Source organism: Haliotis rubra, unplaced genomic scaffold (genome assembly GCF_003918875.1).
Source record: "Haliotis rubra isolate DU_JTF1 unplaced genomic scaffold, ASM391887v1 Scf111, whole genome shotgun sequence".
NCBI lineage: Eukaryota > Metazoa > Mollusca > Gastropoda > Lepetellida > Haliotidae > Haliotis > Haliotis rubra.
Window position 1 is genome coordinate 1,338,818 of NW_025765015.1, and position 20,244 is coordinate 1,359,061.

At 46.3% G+C, this 20,244-nt stretch overlaps 1 protein-coding gene across 3 annotated transcripts in view; it reads right to left on the reverse strand.

The window, feature by feature from the left end:
• Positions 1-610: 610 nt before the first annotated feature.
• Positions 611-20,244, reverse strand: part of LOC124288104 (wnt inhibitory factor 1-like) — a 97,477-nt gene continuing 77,843 nt past the window's right edge. Inside the window, exons 5-10 of one of the 3 annotated variants that reach the window (XM_046724671.1) lie at positions 10,644-10,748; positions 7,763-7,858; positions 7,400-7,495; positions 5,889-5,990; positions 5,552-5,677; positions 611-4,041 (exon numbers count right to left, since the gene is read on the reverse strand). In XM_046724671.1, coding sequence (XP_046580627.1) covers positions 3,755-4,041; positions 5,552-5,677; positions 5,889-5,990; positions 7,400-7,495; positions 7,763-7,858; positions 10,644-10,748 — 812 coding nt within the window. In that variant the 3' untranslated portion in view covers positions 611-3,754. The remainder of the gene's footprint in view (positions 4,042-5,551; positions 5,678-5,888; positions 5,991-7,399; positions 7,496-7,762; positions 7,859-10,643; positions 10,749-20,244) is intronic. The other 2 variants (XM_046724684.1, XM_046724678.1) reach the window with 2 other exon arrangements.

The window sequence follows — 20,244 nt, forward strand, 5'->3', positions numbered from 1 at the left end:
AATGGGTTTCACACATTATACCCATGTTGGGGAATCGAACCCGGGTCTTCGGCGTGACGAGCGAACGCTTTAACCACTAGACTACCCCACCGCTCTCTGTCAAAAGAACGAGATGAAGTGAGTGAAAGGCTGAGTAACAGTAAGTGTGTAACAAGTACGTATGTGTGTTAACAGTATGTGTGTAACAAGTACGTATGTGTGTTCACAGAAAGTGTGTAACAAGTACGTAAGTGTGTTAACAGTAAGTGTGTAACAAGTACGTATGTGTGTTAACAGTAAGTGTGTAACAAGTACGCATGTGTGTTAACAGTAAGTGTGTAACAAGTACGTGTGTTAACAGTAAGTGTGTAACAAGTACGTATGTGTTAAGAGTAAGTGTGTAACAAGTACGTATGTGTGTAACAAGTACGTATGTGTGTTAACAGTAAGTGTGTAACAAGTACGTATGTGTGTTTACAGTAAGTGTGTACATTTGTGTATGCTCACATCGCTCATGTATTCAGTAAATTCGTGTTTTCAAAGTGAGTATTCAGTGCGTCACTATTGGTGGAGTTTCTGTAGCAACAACAACAACAGCAACAACAACTACAATAACAACAACAACAGCGCATGACATGGACAATCACATTTGGGCTTTATTTCACATTCATGTCATGAATATATAACAGTACGTTATTGCTCTAGTCAATATATACAACCCATGCTGGTAGGCGAACTGTTAAGCCTCACAACCGCAGTTCCTTCCCTATCCTTATCTAAGCCGCCTTACTTTATTACCTGATCCTCTTACACGTCGTAGGCCTCCGTTTCTCTAAGCTTCCAACGTCGCCTTTGTGAGGCTTAAAGACCTACCATCCCCGCAATGAAGAGGTAACATTCGACGTCCATCCCTTTACCTGCTTTCATCGGCCCTCTCTAAACATCCATAACTCCTCAAAGCCTCTCTCCTTTTAAATCACTCCCTAAGACTACATCTTCACATCCAGCCTCCTCCCTCTCTACTCTCTCAGTCCTCCTCCCGTTTCCAAGGCTCCTCCCTCTCTAACCCTCCCCTTCCTTTCTACACCTCCTCCCTATCTAACGCTCAATCCTCCTCCCGTTTCTGAGCCTCCTCCCTCTCTAACCCCCATCTCCTTTCTAAGCCACCCCCTAACCCTCAGCCACCACCACCCTCCTTTCTAGGCCTCCTCCCTCTCTAAGCCTCAATCTTCAGCACTCCCTATTCCTCAACCCTTCCCCTCCTTCGAAGCCTCCTCATTCTCTAACCACCTCCCCACTCCTTTCTAAGCCTAATGCCTCTCTCAACCTCCATCCTCAACCTCTCTAAGCTTCAACCCTCATCCCTAGCCTCTCTAAGCCTCAGTCCACCTCCGCCTCTAAGCATCAACACTCTTTAAGCTTCAACCCTCCTCCCTCCCTAAGCCCCAGTCCATCTTCGTCTCTAAGCACCTATCCTCTCTAAGCAACAACTCTCTTTATGCTTAAAAAATGCTCACTCTCTTAGCATCAACCCTCTTTAAGCTTTAACCCTCCTCCCTCTCTAAGCCCCAGTCCATCTCCGCCTCTAAGCACCCATCCTCTCAAAGCAACAACCCTCTTTAAGCTTAAAAAATTCTGGCTCTCTAAGCATCAGCCCTCTCTAATATTCAACCCTTCTCCCTCTCCAAGCCCCAATCCACCTCCCTCTCAATGCATCAACCCTCTTTAAGCTTCAACCCTCCTCTCTCTCTAAGCCCCAATCAACCTCCGTCTCTAAGCATCAACCCTCTTTAAGCTTCAGCCCTCCTCCCTCTCAAAGCCCCAATCCATCTCCGTCTCTAAGCACCCATCCTCTCTAAGCAACAACCCTCTTTATGCTTAAAAAATGCTCACTCTCTTAGCATCAACCCTCTTTAAGCCTTAACCCTCCTCCCTCTCAAAGCCCCAATCCATCTCCGTCTCTAAGCACCCATCCTCTCTAAGCAACAACCCTCTTTAAGCTTAAAAAATTCTGGCTCTCTAAGCATCAGCCCTCTCTAATATTCAACCCTTCTCCCTCTCCAAGCGCCAATCCACCTCCCTCTCAATGCATCAACCCTCTTTAAGCTTCAACCCTCCTCTCTCTCTAAGCCCCAATCAACCTCCGTCTCTAAGCACCAACCCTCTTTAAGCTTCAGCCCTCCTCCCTCTCAAAGCCCCAATCAACCTCCGTCTCTAAGCACCAACCCTCTTTAAGCTTCAACCCTCCTCTCTCTCTAAGCCCCAATCAACATCCGTCTCTAAGCACCAACCCTCTTTAAGCTTCAACCCTCCTATCTCCCTAAGCCCCAATCAACCTCCGTCTCTAAGCACCAACCCTCTTTAAGCTTCAGCCCTCCTCCCTCTCAAAGCCCCAATCAACCTCCGTCTCTAAGCACCAACCCTCTTTAAGCTTCAACCCTCCTCTCTCTCTAAGCCCCAATCAACATCCGTCTCTAAGCACCAACCCTCTTTAAGCTTCAACCCTCCTCCCTCTCTAAGCCCCAATCAATCTCCGTCTCTAAGCACCAACCCTCTTTAAGCTTCAACCCCCTTCCCTCTCTAAGCCCCAATCAACCTCCCTCTTTAAGCATCAGCCCTCTTTAAGCTTCAACCCTTTTCCCTCTCTAAACCCCAATCAACCCTCTTTAATCCTTAACCCTCCTCCCTCACTAAGCCCCAATCAGCCCCCCTCTCTGAGCATCAACCCTCTTTAAGCTGCAACCCTCCTCTCTCTCTAAGCCCCAATCAGTCTCCGTCTCTTAGCATCAACCCTCTTTAATCTTCAACCCTCCTCCCTCTCTAAGCCTCAGTCCACCTCCGCCTCTAAGCATCAACCATCTTTAAGCTTCAACCCTCATCTCTCTATAAGCCCCAGTCCGCCTCCCTCTACAAGCTTCAACCCTGTTTAATCTTCAACCCTCCTCCCTCTCTAAGCCCCAGTCCACCTCCGTCTCTAAGCATCAACCCTCTCTAAGCTTCAGCTTTCCTCCCTCTCCAAGCCCAAGTCTACCTCCGTTTCTAAGTCTCCATCCTCAACCCAGCTTCAACCCTCATCACTCTCTGGGCCAGTCTCCCATATTATTTGTGTTGCGGAGTGTACAGTGGAGATATAGATGGCACAACACATTAGTGGTTTGATATTTTTGTGGCGGACTGGAGAGTAGGGAGGTGGCACATCGCATGTATGGGTTGTTTTCGTTGCGGAGCGAACAGAGAAGTATCTGGCATGAGAAAGAAGGAATCGAACATAAGGATGTACTTCCGCCAGCGTGTTTATATGGTACCGTGACCTGAAGCGGTGCGAAGAACATACATTGCGCAGAAGAGCAGTGCTACTTCCGTTCACATCAACTGGCCACTGTAGTTTCTCCCGACATTGTCCCACCAGTCAAGGCCGGAGCATGGATCTACACAGATATGTTTCTCTTCTTCCGAGAATCAGGTATCTTTGGTCATATTAAAGCTTATAAATATACATGTCAAATATGCCCACGTTAAAGGAAGACAATATTTATTTAGCAATGCTTAGTCCGGGTTCCCCACCCACTTATTATCCATAGCAACACTGCCCGATCAACATAACCGCTTCATGACATAACTATATACCAGTTACAAGTATGTGCCCAAGCTCATGGCGATATTCAATCGTCCGCTCATTAACACTTGCACCTTTGTGAAATCTTCACGTATAACATGAACCACTGGCTGTCGTCTGCTTCTCACAACTAAACGTGTTCTTGCTCTCTCAAAACAGCTACACGTACTGCTTCTTCTTGGGCTTTCGTCGTCTTCCCATCCTTATCAGTTTCTTATAGCGCTTCAACTTAAGCCTTTCTTTATTTGTAAGTTTATCTTTTTCGCGTGTCAATATTTTTGAGAGCCAATTTCTCTCTTTCATCAGTAAAGTCCGCTGCTGACTATCGCGCACCAGTTTACGAAACACACGCCGCTCCTCCCTGGTCAAACTCCAAACTTTAGACTTCCGCTTGATAATCTTCAGTATGCGTTTTTCTGTCTTTAACAGCTTCTTTTCGAATTCAGCTGAAACCGGAAATATAAAATTATGAAATCCTATTCCAGTGCACATGCGTCCCTATCAATCGAAATATATAGATTAAAGCTTCAGTTGTGATAAAAGCGTGCACAGTTCTGTATATGCATATATGTGAATTACCTTGATATCAGATACCTTTGTCTATGCAGACATATGAATTAAGATGACCCCTGTATCAGGTACCTACGGCTATGATGATAGATGGATCCATTCAATGGTGCCCGTATCAGATACCTCTGTATATGTAGATATGGATCCATTAAGATGGTCACGGTATCCGATACCTCTGTCTATGTAGACATGGATCCATTAAGATGGTCCGGTATCCGATACATGGATCATTAAGATGTCGGTATCAGATACCTCTGTCTATGTAGACATGGATCCATTAAGATGGTCCGGTATCAGATACCTCTGTCCATGTAGACATGGATCCATTAAGATGGTCCGGTATCAGATACCTCTGTCTATGTAGACATGGATCCATTAAGATGGTCCGGTATCCGATACCTCTGTCTATGTAGACATGGATCCATTAAGATGGTCCGGTATCCGATACCTCTGTCCATGTAGATATGGATCCATTAAGATGGTCCGGTATCAGATACCTCTGTCTATGTAGACATGGATCCATTAAGATGGTCACGGTATCCGATACCTCTGTCTATGTAGACATGGATCCAATAAAATGGTCCGGTATCCGATACCTCTGTCTATGTAGACATGGCTCACTTAAGATGGTCCGGTATCCGATACCTCTGTCCATGTAGATATGGATCCATTAAGATGGTCCCGGTATCCGATACCTCTGTCTATGTAGACATGGATCCAATAAAATGGTCCGGTATCCGATACCTCTGTCTATGTAGACATGGATCCATTAAGATGGTCCCGGTATCCGATACCTCTGTCTATGTAGACATGGCTCACTTAAGATGGTCCGGTATCCGATACCTCTGTCCATGTAGACATGGATCCATTAAGATGGTCCCGGTATCCGATACCTCTGTCCATGTAGATATGGATCCATTAAGATGGTCCTGGTATCAGATACCTCTGTCTATGTAGACATGGATCCATTAAGATGGTCCCGGTATCCGATACCTCTGTCTATGTAGACATGGATCCATTAAGATGGTCCGGTATCCGATACCTCTGTCTATGTAGACATGGATCCATTAAGATGGTCCTGCTATCAGATACCTCTGTCTTTGTAGACATGGCTCACTTAAGATGGTCCTGGTATCAGACACCTCTGTCTATGTAGACATCTGGATCCATTAAGATGGTCCCGGTATCCGATACCTCTGTCTGTGTAGACATCTGGATCCATTAAGATGGTCCGGGTATCCGATACTGCTGTCTATGTAGATATGGATCCATTAAGATGGTCCGGTATCAGATACATCTGTCTATGTAGAGATATGGATCCATTAAGATGGTCCCGCACCAGGTACACATATGTGATGACACATATGTGTACCTCAGACTACTGACCTTTTCTCTCCTTCCTGTCTTTCCGTGTCCTGCGTTTTTTCTTCCTTGTCGGGTTACGTTTGTTTTTGTCGGTACTGCGCCGACGGTTGTCACTGCGCCGCGGCCGCTCCGTGTCTGTCCTCATCTCTGCGGAAACAACAGCACCATCGTGTACAGACCACGCCGCCAAAACAACCAATACAACGTCTCTCACACGCCGCCACTTGGATAGCTTTATGGTAACGTCATCAAATTGTTCTCAACACAGAAGAAAGCTTTGGAGATCACTGAGACTAACATGATATAAGTATGGATAAGAGCAGACTTTGAAGATGACAAGGACTTGTATTGAACTTACTACTGTGTTGGCACTGGTTGCCGGAGTAACCAGAAGAACATTGGCATCTGACTGGGCCGATACATGTACCCCCATTCTCACACGGACTGTTGTTGCAATGGCCTGGAACACGAAGGTGCAGTAGTACACTAAAACACACATGTATACCAATGGAGTACACTAAACACACATGTATACCCATGGAGTACACTAAACACACATGTATACCCATGGATACACATGTATACCCATGGAGTACACTAAACACACATGTATACCCATGGAGTACACTAAACACACATGTATACCCATGGAGTACACTAAACACACATGTATACCCATGGAGTACACTAAACACACATGTATACTCATGGAGTACACTATAACACACATGTATACCCATGGAGTTAGAACACACACGTGTACTAATATCTCATATCACACAAGCGTACCAGTACCCCATATCGCACGAGAGTACCAATACCCCACATCACACAAGTGTACCAATACACCACATCACACAAGTGTACCACTATACATTATCACACAAGTGTACCAATACACGACATCATACGAGTGTACCAATACACGAGAACACTCAAGTGTACCAATACCCGATATTACACAATTGTACCACTACCCCATATCACACAAGTGTACCAATACCCCATATCACACAATTGTACCAATACACAAGAACAATTAAGTGTACCAATACACCATATCACACAAGTGTACCAATACCCCATATCACACAATTGTACCAATACACAAGAACAATCAAGTGTACCAATACACCATATCACACAAGTGTACCAAAACGCCATTTCACAAGTGTACCAATACACGAGAACAATCAAGTGTACCAATGCCCCATATCACACAAGTGTACCAATACCCCATATCACACAAGTGTACCAATACCCCATATCACACAAGTGTACCAATACACGAGAACAATCAAGTGTACCAATACACGAGAACAATCAAGTGTACCAATGCCCCATATCACACAAGTGTACCAATACCCCATATCACACAAGTGTACCAATACACAAGAACAATCAAGTGTACCAATACACAAGAACAATCAAGTGTACCAATACACGAGAACAATCAAGTGTACCAATGCCCCATATCACACAAGTGTACCAATACCCCATATCACACAAGTGTACCAATACCCCATATCACACAAGTGTACCAATACACCACATCACACAAGTGTACCAATACACCACATCACACAAGTGTACCAATACACTAAAACACACAAGTGACTAGTGTACCGATACACCACACGTTTACCCACACACAGCTGTACTCACAGACAACATGCAGATGTTCTCACACGAGAACATACATGTGTCCTCAAACATTAGAGCCCATCGTACATTACTGAAGACCACACACTTTCACGTGCTGACTACATCGTGCAGGTGTACTCGTGGACTGGGACAGCAATACAACCGATATGGCGACCTCTATACAACCCAACAGTCTGTCTACCCACGGGACGATGGCTGACTTACTGTATTCACATGCCTCCCCATAGTAGCCCTTGGTGCACCAGCAGTAGCCCTCGGGGAGGCAGCGCCCACCGTTCTCACAGGGACGCCCACAGGTAGCTGAAATGGAGTGATACGGGGATTAATGAGGGAAAAAATAAATAAAAATGAGCTTCTAATCTACAAAATTGATACTTCAGCTGATAGTCGACATATTTACTCGAAACCAATTAGCCACTGTATTTATCTTGTCAGCAGCATCAAACACTATATGTCCTCATGCCACAGCAACACACGTACCTTGACCATATGTGCATGCTTTGTATAGCAAACACACTCACTATCTACAGTGTGTGGATATAAAGATATCACACTCTGAAATTATACCTTTCTCACAATGAGTCCCAGTGTACCCTTCCGGACATGCGCACACTTCGGGAGATATGCACGTTCCATTGTTCTGACAGATCGGGTTACAGAGGGCTGAAACATGCAAAATGTCCGGTTAATGAAGTCATGCTCAGTGAGATGTTGACCACAGGACCCAAGACTGCCTGACAGGGTTTTGGATAAGGCTGCACGGAACACCTGGGGCCAGCTGCTATCTGCAGCTATATACAGTTAGGGCCATGTTCCGTCTGTCTACACCTTCAACAGCAGATTACAGAGCATTCAGCAAGTGTATGTGGCCAGGATATCATGTACGTTTGGCTTGTTTCGTTCACTGCGACGTTCATAGGAATTACTCGAGTACATGTTAAGTGTGAAAATGACAACATCGTGTGGGCAGATCTTTGAGACTATATACATATCCAGCACATTATTTAAATACAATATCGGGCATGCTGTGAGTTGCATAGGCACAGTAAAGCACATCACAATATAAACAGGCAATGGGATATACTCCTGAAACAGATAACGTGATATCACTCTGTGGGACCACCTCACACCGACGACGTGACACCAATCAGGGGACCACCTCACACCGACGACGTGACACCAGTCAGGGGACCACCTCACACCGACGATGTGACACCAGTCAGGGGACCACCTCATACCGACGATTTGACACCAATCAGGGGACCACCTCATACCGACGACGTGACATCAGTCAGGGGACCACCTCATACCGACGATGTGACATCAGTCAGGGGACCACCTCATACCGACGATGTGACATCAGTCAGGGGACAACCTCATACCGACGACGTGACACCAGTCAGGGGACCACCTCACACCGACGACGTGACACCAGTCAGGGGACCACCTCACACCGACGATGTGACATCAGTCAGGGGACCACCTCACACCGACGACGACACCAGTCAGTCAGGGGACCACCTCATACCGACGACGTGACACCAGTCAGGGGACCACCTGATACCGACGATGTGACATCAGTCAGGGGACCACCTCACACCGACGATGTGACATCAGTCAGGGGACCACCTCACACCGACGACGTGACACCAGTCAGGGGACCACCTCACACCGACGATGTGACATCAGTCAGGGGACCACCTCATACCGACGATGTGACATCAGTCAGGGGACCACCTCATACCGACGATGTGACATCAGTCAGGGGACCACCTCATACCGACGATGTGACATCAGTCAGGGGACAACCTCATACCGACGACGTGACACCAGTCAGGGGACCACCTCACACCGACGACGTGACACCAGTCAGGGGACCACCTCACACCGACGATGTGACATCAGTCAGGGGACCACCTCATACCGACGATGTGACATCAGTCAGGGGACCACCTCATACCGACGATGTGACATCAGTCAGGGGACAACCTCATACCGACGACGTGACACCAGTCAGGGGACCACCTCACACCGACGACGTGACATCAGTCAGGGGACCACCTCACACCGACGATGTGACATCAGTCAGGGGACCACCTCACACCGACGACGTGACACCAGTCAGGGGACCACCTCATACCGACGACGTGACACCAGTCAGGGGACCACCTGATACCGACGATGTGACATCAGTCAGGGGACCACCTCACACCGACGATGTGACATCAGTCAGGGGACCACCTCACACCGACGACGTGACATCAGTCAGGGGACCACCTCACACCGACGATGTGACATCAGTCAGGGGACCACCTCATACCGACGATGTGACATCAGTCAGGGGACCACCTCATACCGACGATGTGACATCAGTCAGGGGACCACCTCATACCGACGATGTGACACCAGTCAGGGGACCACTTCACACCGACGACGTGACACCAGTCACGGGACCACCTCACACCGACGACGTGACATCAGTCAGAGGACTATCTCACGCAGGCGAGTATGTGTAAAGAAACCGCATTATAAGACATCGTGTCTGATGTTGGTAAGTAACAATCAAATGCTGACATGGTGTATAGTATGCTGACAGGAAACAAGCACGTGCTTACATGATGATTGATACTTAATTAGAACCAGGATGTACTTTCATGACGTTTGATATTGAAAAGGGACAAGCACATTGTGACATGACGTGTCTGACACTGACAGGGAGCAAGCACGTAGTGACATAGCGTCCTTGATAATGTGTAATTGTTGGTCCGCGTGGCGTTTCCGATCTCACTCAAGCATGTTGCTGATATAAACGTTCACCAACCCTGGGTTAAGTGTAACATAGAGCACCTGCTGAAGTAAGCCCCTTCATGAAGGCAGGTCTAATTTGTCAAAGGCAGCAGCAGCAACTCTCTTCATCACTGCTGTTGTTACCTTACCATCTTTCTTGAAACAAGGATAAACTATTTGATTATGCAAGAGCTCCCGGTCCGAAGATTTAAAGAAACCCGTCGACATGCATCCAGCATCCCCGGAACAGATATGCCGCTCATGTAACATTTGTTCATAACACATGGGATGAACATACGTGTGGCACCTACATGGAACATATCTGCTTCTATGTATGCACATTGTCACACCACAACCAAAACGATGTTAGAGGTGTTAGAAATACTCCTTAAGAGTTATGTTGAGGTTATGTTACACATTACATGCAGAATTGACCCAACGTGCGTATGTCACGAGTATAACTGGATACAGGATAACTGGACATAATCATGCCATTAACAAATAACAAAACATATTTCAGATCAGACGTCTTCTTCCTTGGCCAGCTAAAGATACCATACTATAACACTGTCTAGGAGACACTATTCAAGCTAAGCACTATGGAAACCATCGAGCCATGCTGTGTACGTCATCCATGCCTTGACGCAATATTGTGACGTACCTAGACGACAAAACTTGCCCTCAAATCCCTGCATACAAGAGCATTCACCGACCTCCGTACATGTGCCCCCGTTCTCGCATTCGGACTCGCAAAGGGAGCTTGTGTCTACAACAAAACACCACAAACTGAACCCCGATACTGGGCTGACATTCAGACGTACTAAATGACAGCATCCATGTGCCACAGGTGAAGCCTGTGATGGAGGAGATATAGGATTCAACAGTCTCACCTCACGATACAGCATTGACACAGACCAGTGTGGATGTTCTTCCATTCATCTCCTCAGTGCGTGACTTAACACTCAGTGTGTCATGTGTAGAATGTGGCAGTGTCTTCAGTGTGTCACTTAACACTCTGTGTTATGTGAAGAATGTGGCAGTGTCGTCAGTGTGTGACTTCTTCAGTGTCATGTGTAGACTTAACATTATGTCATGTGTAGAATGTGGCAGTGTCTTCAGTGTGTGACTTAACACTCAGTGTGTCATGTGTAGATTGTGTATATAACATTGTGTCATGTGTGGAAGGTGGCAGTGACTTCAGTGTGTCACTTAACATTGTGTCATGTGTGGAAGGTGGCAGTGTCTTCAATGTGAGACATTGTGTTAACATTGTGTGTGTGTGGAAGGTGGCAGTGACTTCAGTGTGAGACTTAACATTGTAACATGTGTGTGTCATGTGTGGAAGGTGGCAGTGTCTTCAGTGTGAGACTTAACATTGTGTCATGTGTGGAAGGTGGCAGTGTGTTCAGTGTGAGACTTAACATTGTGTCATGTGTGGAAGGTGGCAGTGTCTTCAGTGTGAGACTTAACATTGTGTCATGTGTGGAGTGTGAGACATTGTGTCTTGGAAGTGTGAGTGTGTCACTTAACATTGTGTCATGTGTGGAAGGTGGCAGTGTCTTCAGTGTGAGACTTAACATTGTGTCATGTGTGGAAGGTGGCAGTGTCTTCAGTGTGAGACTTAACATTGTGTCATGTGTGGAAGGTGGCAGTGTCAGTGTGAGACTTAACATTGTGTCATGTGTGGAAGGTGGCAGTGTTAACATTGTGTCATGTGTGGAAGGTGGCAGTGTCTTCAGTGTGAGACTTAACATTGTGTCATGTGTGGAAGGTGGCAGTGTCTTCAGTGTGAGACTTAACATTGTGTCATGTGTGGAAGGTGGCAGTGTCTTCAGTGTGAGACTTAACATTGTGTCATGTGTGGAAGGTGGCAGTGTCTTCAGTGTGAGACTTAACATTGTGTCATGTGTGGAAGGTGGCAGTGTCTTCAGTGTGAGACTTAACATTGTGTCATGTGTGGAAGGTGGCAGTGTCTTCAGTGTAACATTGGATGTGTGGAAGGTGGCAGTGTCTTCAGTGTGACTTAACATTGTGTCATGTGTGGAAGGTGGCAGTGTCTTCAGTGTGAGACTTAACATTGTGTCATGTGTGGAAGGTGGCAGTGTCTTCAGTGTGAGACTTAACATTGTGTCATGTGTGGAAGGTGGCAGTGTCTTCAGTGTGAGACTTAACATTGTGTATGTGTGGAAGGTGGCAGTGTCTTCAGTGTGTGACTTAACATTGTGTCATGTGTGGAAGGTGGCAGTGTCTTCAGTGTGAGACTTAACATTGTGTCATGTGTGGAAGGTGGCAGTGTCTTGTCATGTGTGGAAGGTGTGTGTGACTAACATTGTGTCATGTGTGGAAGGTGGCAGTGTCTTCAGTGTGAGACTTAACATTGTGTCATGTGTGGAAGGTGGCAGTGTCTTCAGTGTGAGACTTAACATTGTGTCATGTGTGGAAGGTGGCAGTGTCTTCAGTGTGAGACTTAACATTGTGTCATGTGTGGAAGGTGGAAGGTGTGTCATGTGTGGAAGGTGGCAGTGTCTTCAGTGTGAGACTTAACATTGTGTCATGTGTGGAAGGTGGCAGTGTCTTCAGTGTGAAGGTGGCACTTAACATTGTGTCATGTGTGGAAGGTGGCAGTGTCTTCAGTGTGAGACTTAACATTGTGTCATGTGTGGAAGGTGGCAGTGTCTTCAGTGTGAGACTTAACATTGTGTCATGTGTGGAAGGTGGCAGTGTCTTCAGTGTGTGACTTAACATTGTGTCATGTGTGGAAGGTGGCAGTGTCTTGTCATGTGTGGAAGGTGGCAGTGTCTTCAGTGTGAGACTTAACAGTGTGTGACTTAACATTGTGTAACATTGTGTCATGTGTGTGGAAGGTGGCAGTGTCTTCAGTGTGAGACTTAACATTGTGTCATGTGTGGAAGGTGGCAGTGTCTTCAGTGTCTTCAGTGGAAGGTGGCAGTGACAGTGTGAGACTAACATTGTGTCATGTGTGGAAGGTGGCAGTGGCAGTCTTCAGTGTGAGACTTAACATTGTGTCATGTGTGGAAGGTGGCAGTGTCTTCAGTGTGAGAGTGTGAGACTTAACATTGTGTCATGTGTGGAAGGTGGCAGTGACTTCAGTGTGAGACTTAACATTGTGTCATGTGTGGAAGGTGGCAGTGTCTTCAGTGTGAGACTTAACATTGTGTCATGTGTGGAAGGTGGCAGTGTCTTCAGTGTGAGACTTAACATTGTGTCATGTGTGGAAGGTGGCAGTGTCTTCAGTGTGAGACTTAACATTGTGTCATGTGTGGAAGGTGGCAGTGTCTTCAGTGTGAGACTTAACATTGTGTCATGTGTGGAAGGTGGCAGTGTCTTCAGTGTGAGACTTAACATTGTGTCATTGTGTCATGTGGAAGGTGTGTGACTTCAGTGTGAAGACTTAACATTGTGTGTGGAAGGTGGCAGTGTCTTCAGTGTGAGACTTAACATTGTGTCATGTGTGGAAGGTGGCAGTGTCTTCAGTGTGAAGGACTTAACATTGTGTCATTGTGTGGAAGGTGGCAGTGTCTTCAGTGTGAGACTTAACATTGTGTCATGTGTGGAAGGTGGCAGTGTCTTCAGTGTGAGACTTAACATTGTGTTCATAACATTGTGTCATGTGTGGAAGGTGGCAGTGTCTTCAGTGTGAGACTTAACATTGTGTGTGTGGAACAGTGTGAGACTTAACAGTTGTGTCACATTGTGTGTGGAAGGTGGCAGTGTATTCCATGCCTGACTTTACATTGTGCCATGTGTGGAAAGTGGCACTGTGTTCAGTGTGAGACTTAACATTGTGTCATGTGGTGAAGGTGGCAGTGTCTTCAGTGTGAGACTTAACATTGTGTCATGTGTGGAAGGTGGCATGTGTGGAAGGTGGCAGTGTCTTCAGTGTGAGACTTAACATTGTGTCATGTGTGGAAGGTGGCAGTATCTTCAGTGTGAGACTTAACATTGTGTCATGTGTGGAAGGTGGCAGTGTCTTCAGTGTGTCACTTAACATTGTGTCATGTGTGGAAGGTGGCAGTGTCTTCAGTGTGAGACTTAACATTGTGTCATGTGTGGAAGGTGGCAGTGTCTTCAGTGTGAGACTTAACATTGTGTCATGTGTGGAAGGTGGCAGTGTCTTCAGTGTGTCACTTAACATTGTGTCATGTGTGGAAGGTGGCAGTATCTTCAGTGTGAGACTTAACATTGTGTCATGTGTGGAAGGTGGCAGTGTCTTCAGTGTGAGACTTAACATTGTGTCATGTGTGGAAGGTGGCAGTGTGTGACTAACATTGTGTCATGTATTGGCAGTGTGTGACTTAACATTGTGTCATGTGTGTGGAAGGTGGCACATTGTGTCATGTGTGGAAGGTGGCAGTATCTTCAGTGTGAGACTTGTGATTGTGACAATTTGCAATTTAACATTGTGTCATGTGTGGAAGGTGGCAGTGTACTTCAGTGTGAGAGGAAGCACAAAACAATGGTAGTATTAACATTGTGTCATGTGTGGAAGGTGGCAGTCGTTCTAGGGGATAACCAGTGTGAAAGCTCTAGGCTCAATGCTGCCTGTGGCATTCTGTGGATGTTGTGCTGCTCGAGGTGACCATTGACTTTCGTGCACTGTGAGCATGATCGTTGTTGACCTTCAAGTCTTGCAAAATGGTCTACAAAGTCTGCCGGTATGTTGTTCCCATAGTACTGCCCAGTGACCCTCCCTTGGTCAATATTGAATAGGGGTCGCTCATGTGGTATCAGGCTGACATTGGCCTTCGACGTCACCAGACACGAACACGACCACAAGGAAGTGCAAAGTCAGTCGGGTGTTACCCGAAATCATGAACTCTGACAGCGACGATTACCCCAGTGTGCACCACAGTCATCTGTTGGCAATACGATGGTTTGATCTAGAGATGATCGGGATGTGAGACGTGCGTGTATAAAGTATGTGAATCCAGCAGTGTTTTAGACCGTAGTGTGTGTGACGGGTGTGTATAAAGTATGTGAATCCTGCAGTGTTTTAAACCGTAGTGTGTGTGACGTGTGTGTATAAAGTATGTGAATCCTACAGTGTTTTAGACCGTAGTTTGTGTGACGTGTGTGTATAAAGTATGTGAATCATGCAGTGTTTTAGACCGTAGTGTGTGTAACGTGTGTGTATAAAGTATGTGAATCCTGCAGTGTTTTAAACCGTAGTGTGTGTGACGTGTGTGTATAAAGTATGTGAATCCTGCAGTGTTTTAAACCGTAGTGTGTGTGACGTGTGTGTATAAAGTATGTGAATCATACAGTGTTTTAGACCGTAGTTTGTGTGACGTGTGCGGAGGCTACCGTATTTGTGTTGAGTGAGGCTATGACGTGCGTGGAACCTTCCATGTGAGTGACTTCTGTGGAACCTGCAGTGTGTGTGTGTGTGTGTGTGTGTGTGTGTGTGTGTGTGTGTGTGTGTGTGTGTGTGTGTGTGTGTGTGTGTGTGGAGGCTGCAGTGTGTGCGACGTATGTGGGGCCTGCAGTGTGTGCGACGCATGTGGAGCCTGCAGTGTGTGTGACGTGTGTAGAGCATGCAGTGTGTGTGACGTGTTTGGACCCTGCAGTGTGTGTGTGACGTGTGTGGATCCTGCAGTGTGAAGTGAGTGGAGCCTGTAGTGTGTGGATCCTGCAGTGTGTGTGACGTGTGTAGAGCCTGCAGTGTATGTGACGTGTTTGGATCCTGGAGTTTGTGTGTGTGACGTGTGTGGATCCTCCAGTGTGAAGTGAGTGGAGCCTGTAGTGTGTGGATCCTGCAGTGTGTGTGAAATGTGTAGATCCTGCAGTGTGTGTGTGTGACGTGTGTGGATCCAGCAGTGTGAAGTGAGTGGAGCCTGTAGTGTGTGGAGCCTGCAGTGTGTGTGACGTGTGTAGAGCCTGCAGTGTGAAGTGAGTGGAGCCTGTAGTGTGTGGAGCCTGCAGTGTGTGTGACGTGTGTAGAGCCTGCAGTGTGAAGTGAGTGGAGCCTGTAGTGTGTGGAGCCTGCAGTGTGTGTGACGTGTGTAGAGCCTGCAGTGTGAAGTGAGTGGAGCCTGTAGTGTGTGGAGCCTGCAGTGTGTGTGTGACGTGTGTGGATTCAGCAGTGTGAAGTGAGTGGAGCCCGGAGTGTGTGGATCCTGCAGTGTGTGTGACGTGTGTAGAGCCTGCAGTGTGAAGTGAGTGGAGCCTGTAGTGTGTGGAGCCTGCAGTGTGTGTGTGACGTGTGTGGATTCAGCAGTGTGAAGTGAGTGGAGCCCGGAGTGTGTGGATCCTGCAGTGTGTGTGTGAAATGTGTGGATCCTGCAGTGTGTGTGTGACTTGTGTGGATCCTGCAGTGTGAAGTGAGTGGAGCCTGTAGTGTGTGTGACGTGTGTAGAGCCTGCAGTGTATGTGACGTGTTTGGATCCTGGAGTGTGTGTGTGACGTGTGTGGAGCCTGTAGTGTGTGGATCCTGCAGTGTGTGTGAAATGTGTGGAGCCTGCAGTGTGCGTGACGTTTGTAGGGTTTACAACGTGCATGACGTGTGTGTTACCAGCAGGTACTGTGTGTAAATATGTGTGTATGTGTTTGTGACTGTGTATGCTTGTGTCGTGTGTGCAGATTGTTTTGTGACGTGTGTGAAGCGTGCATGTTGTATAGTGTGTGTGTGTTGGGGGGGGGGGGGGGGTTGATGACTGTCATGGGCACACAGTGGTGAGTGTGAAGCGTATGACGTCTCGGACGTTTAGTGTCTATGATGTGTGTGTGGGTCTACAAGGAGCGTGACATGGCGCGACTGCAGTTTGGCATTTGTGTACCTCCACTAAACTGTGTGACGTGTGCTGGAGTTAGCAGTCACATGTAGCTTTGTCTAAGCTGAGTGTTAAATAGACACAGCGTGTCATCAGCTTGGTTGTGTCATCACTTGTGTTTAATTGTGGTGCTTACAGGCAATTTACCATGGACAGCAGGCTATCAGGTTTAGTGAAGACTGCCTAAAACACGTATCCTTTCAACAGTAGATGTACCAATGGTGGAATATCGACTACACTCAATTCAGGTTTACAATCATATCCTATCATATCCTGAAAGACATAGAAGAGCAGTAAAATCTCCAGTGTCCAAGTTGACTATACTTTTACATCCACCTTTGTTTAACTTGTCGAATTTGGTTCAATTTATATACGACGAGGTTCAATCGAGCTGAACGACAAAATAAGAACGTTTTTTATAACACTCGCTAAGAATGAAATCTTCCGTGTATGTTTCTGAGCACATACATTACTGTGAAGGAGTCGGGAGTGTAGATGCTCCGTCTGCAACCGTGGGTTCTTACACAACACCCAGCCAATTCCAGTAAATATAGCGATGACTACTCGTGGTGTGTTCACAGTGTAAGACTTCCCCCAACATGTGCAGCAAATATAAAGTGATGGATCTTCTGCTTTGAGCCTGTAATAGACATGATGTAACATCTTTCATCATTCAGTCTGGTGTGTAGCATGATGTGAGAAGGTTCAGTCTGGTTGTGTAGCATGATGTGAGAAGGTGCAGTCTGGTTGTGTAGCATGATGTGAGAAGGTTCAGTCTAGTTGTGTGAGAAGGTTAGCATGATGTGAGAAGGTTCAGTCTGGTTGTGTAGCATGATGTGAGAAGGTTCAGTCTGGTTGTGTAGCATGATGTGAGAAGGTTCAGTCTAGTTGTGTAGCATGATGTGAGAAGGTTCAGTCTGGTTGTGTAGCATGATGTGAGAAGGTTCAGTCTGGTTGTGTAGCATGATGTGAGAAGGTTCAGTCTGGTTGTGTAGCATGATGTAAGAAGGTTCAGTCTGGTTGTGTAGCATGATGTGAGAAGGTTCAGTCTGGTTGTGTGGTGCATGATGTGAGAAGGTTCAGTCTGGTTGTGTAGCATGATGTGAGAAGGTTCAGTCTGGTTGTGCAGCATGATGTGAGAAGGTTCAGTCTGGTTGTGTAGCATGATGTAAGAAGGTTCAGTCTGGTTGTGTAGCATGATGTAAGAAGGTTCAGTCTGGTTGTGTGGTATAATGTAAGAAGGTTCAGCGTGGTTGTGTGGTATAATATATGAAGGTTCAGTCTGGTTGTGTGGTATAATGTGTGAAGGTTCAGTCTGGGTGTGTGGTATAATGTGTGAAGGTTCAGTCTGGTTGTGTGGTATAATGTGAGAAGGTTCAGTCTAGTTCTGTGGTATAATGTGTGAAGGTTCAGTCTGGTTGTGTGGTATAATGTAAGAAGGTTCAGTCTGGTTGTGTGACATAATGTGAGAAGGTTCAGTCTAGTTGTGTGGTATAATGTGTGACGATTCAGTCTGGTTGTGTGACATAATGTGAGAAGGTTCAGTCTGGTTGTGTGGTATAATGTAAGAAGGTTCAGCGTTGTTTTGTGGTATAATGTGTGAAGGTTCAGTCTGGTTATGTGGTATAATGTATGAAGGTTCAGTCTGGTTGTGTGGTATAATGTGTGAAGGTTCAGTCTGGTTGTGTGGTATAATGTGTGAAGGTTCAGTCTGGGTGTGTGGTATAATGTGTGAAGGTTCAGTCTGGTTGTGTGGTATAATGTGTGAAGGTTCAGTCTAGTTGTGTGGTATAATGTGTGATGGTTCAGTCTAATTGTGTGGTATAATGTAAGGAGGTTCAGTCTGGGTGTGTGGTATAATGTAAGAAGGTTCAGCGTGGTTGTGTGGTATAATGCGAGAAGGTTCAGTCTAGTTTTGTGACATAATGTGAGAAGGTTCAGTCTGGTTGTGTGACATAATGTGAGAAGGTTCAGTCTGGTTGTGTGACATAATGTGAGAGGTTCAGCGTGGCTGTGTGGTATAATGTGCTCTAGGTTTAGAATAGGTGTGTTACATTGTTTCAGTAGGTTCAATCTGTTGTGTGACGTCAGTGTGGATGTCCAAAACATGCCAACGCTACCAATAAAACCTATGTTCTACGTGATGAAACTGATATCTTGTGAACTGGTGTCACGGCACATATAGTATCTAACGCGTACAAATATAGTATTCCCAGAAATTTTTGAGGAAGTTGTTTCGGCAAATATCTAATACATGTATATGAACTATAGACGTTTTACTTGAACGAATATGTTGAGATATAATTCTCTTACAGTCTATGTGTCTTTTCAGTACCCTGTGAGACCTCCTTGCCCTGCAATACACGACTGAATGCACCTAGGTACACTACCGATCGGAAATCATGTGACAGTGTTTCCCAATATTCGACCACTTCTTTCTTCATATCATCAATATTTCTAAGTCCGTTTGGGCTTATTCTGTCCATCATTAGTCTCCAAACAGTCTTAATTGGGTTATGATCTGGGCTGTAGTTGGCCAGTCTAAAACTTGAAGATTTTTGTCCGACAACCACTGTTTTGTGTAGTCCGCAGTGTGTCAGCATGCTGTTAAATCCAATTACCTTCATACAGTGTTCAGGCCGTTGAAAGGTGAGGTGAGGTGAAATTGGGTTTAATGTCGTGCTTGAGAATATTTCGCTCATATGACGACGTGCATGCGTGTGTATGTACGACTGCTTGTACTAGCCCAGACTGAAGCTGGTTTTATAGTGCTAGCCCACTGAGATACCACGCCGCAGTGAAGCATGAATACCCCACTCAGACACATTATACTGACTCCGAGCCGACCAGTCCTTGTTGTACCCATTAATGCCGAGCGCCAGGCAGGGACCAACAAGTACCATATTGTAACGTCTTTTGGTATGACGCGGTCGGGGATCGAACCCGCGACCTTCCGCTCTCCGGGCGGACGCTCTAACCACTACACCACGGAGGCGGTCTCCGTTGAAAGGAGGTGACCATTTAAGATGTCAGCATATCGTTCCTTCGTCAAATTTCCAGTGAAATTACACAACAGTGTCATTCCACTGATGATATCCCACCCCAAATGTGAAATTTCGTGCTGTTTTGGGCGTTGGTAGATAGATAGGTTTCACTCGACATATACAAGAACTAACATCTCCTCTTCACCGTTAAATTCGAAATTGCTCAAAATGTCTCTGTTATTCTCAATATCAGTATCAATACTGAAGGTGTCACATGGAGACCACAGTTGACACGTGCTGGACCTGGTGTCAGTATGTCAGTAATGCAGGTGTCACATGTAGACCACAGTTGACAATTGCTGGTCCTGGTGTCATACCGCAGGTGTCACATGTAGACCACAGTTGACACGTGCTGGTCCTGCTGTCAGTACTGCAGGTGTCACATGTAGACCACAGTTGACACGTGCTGGTCCTGGTGTCAGTATGT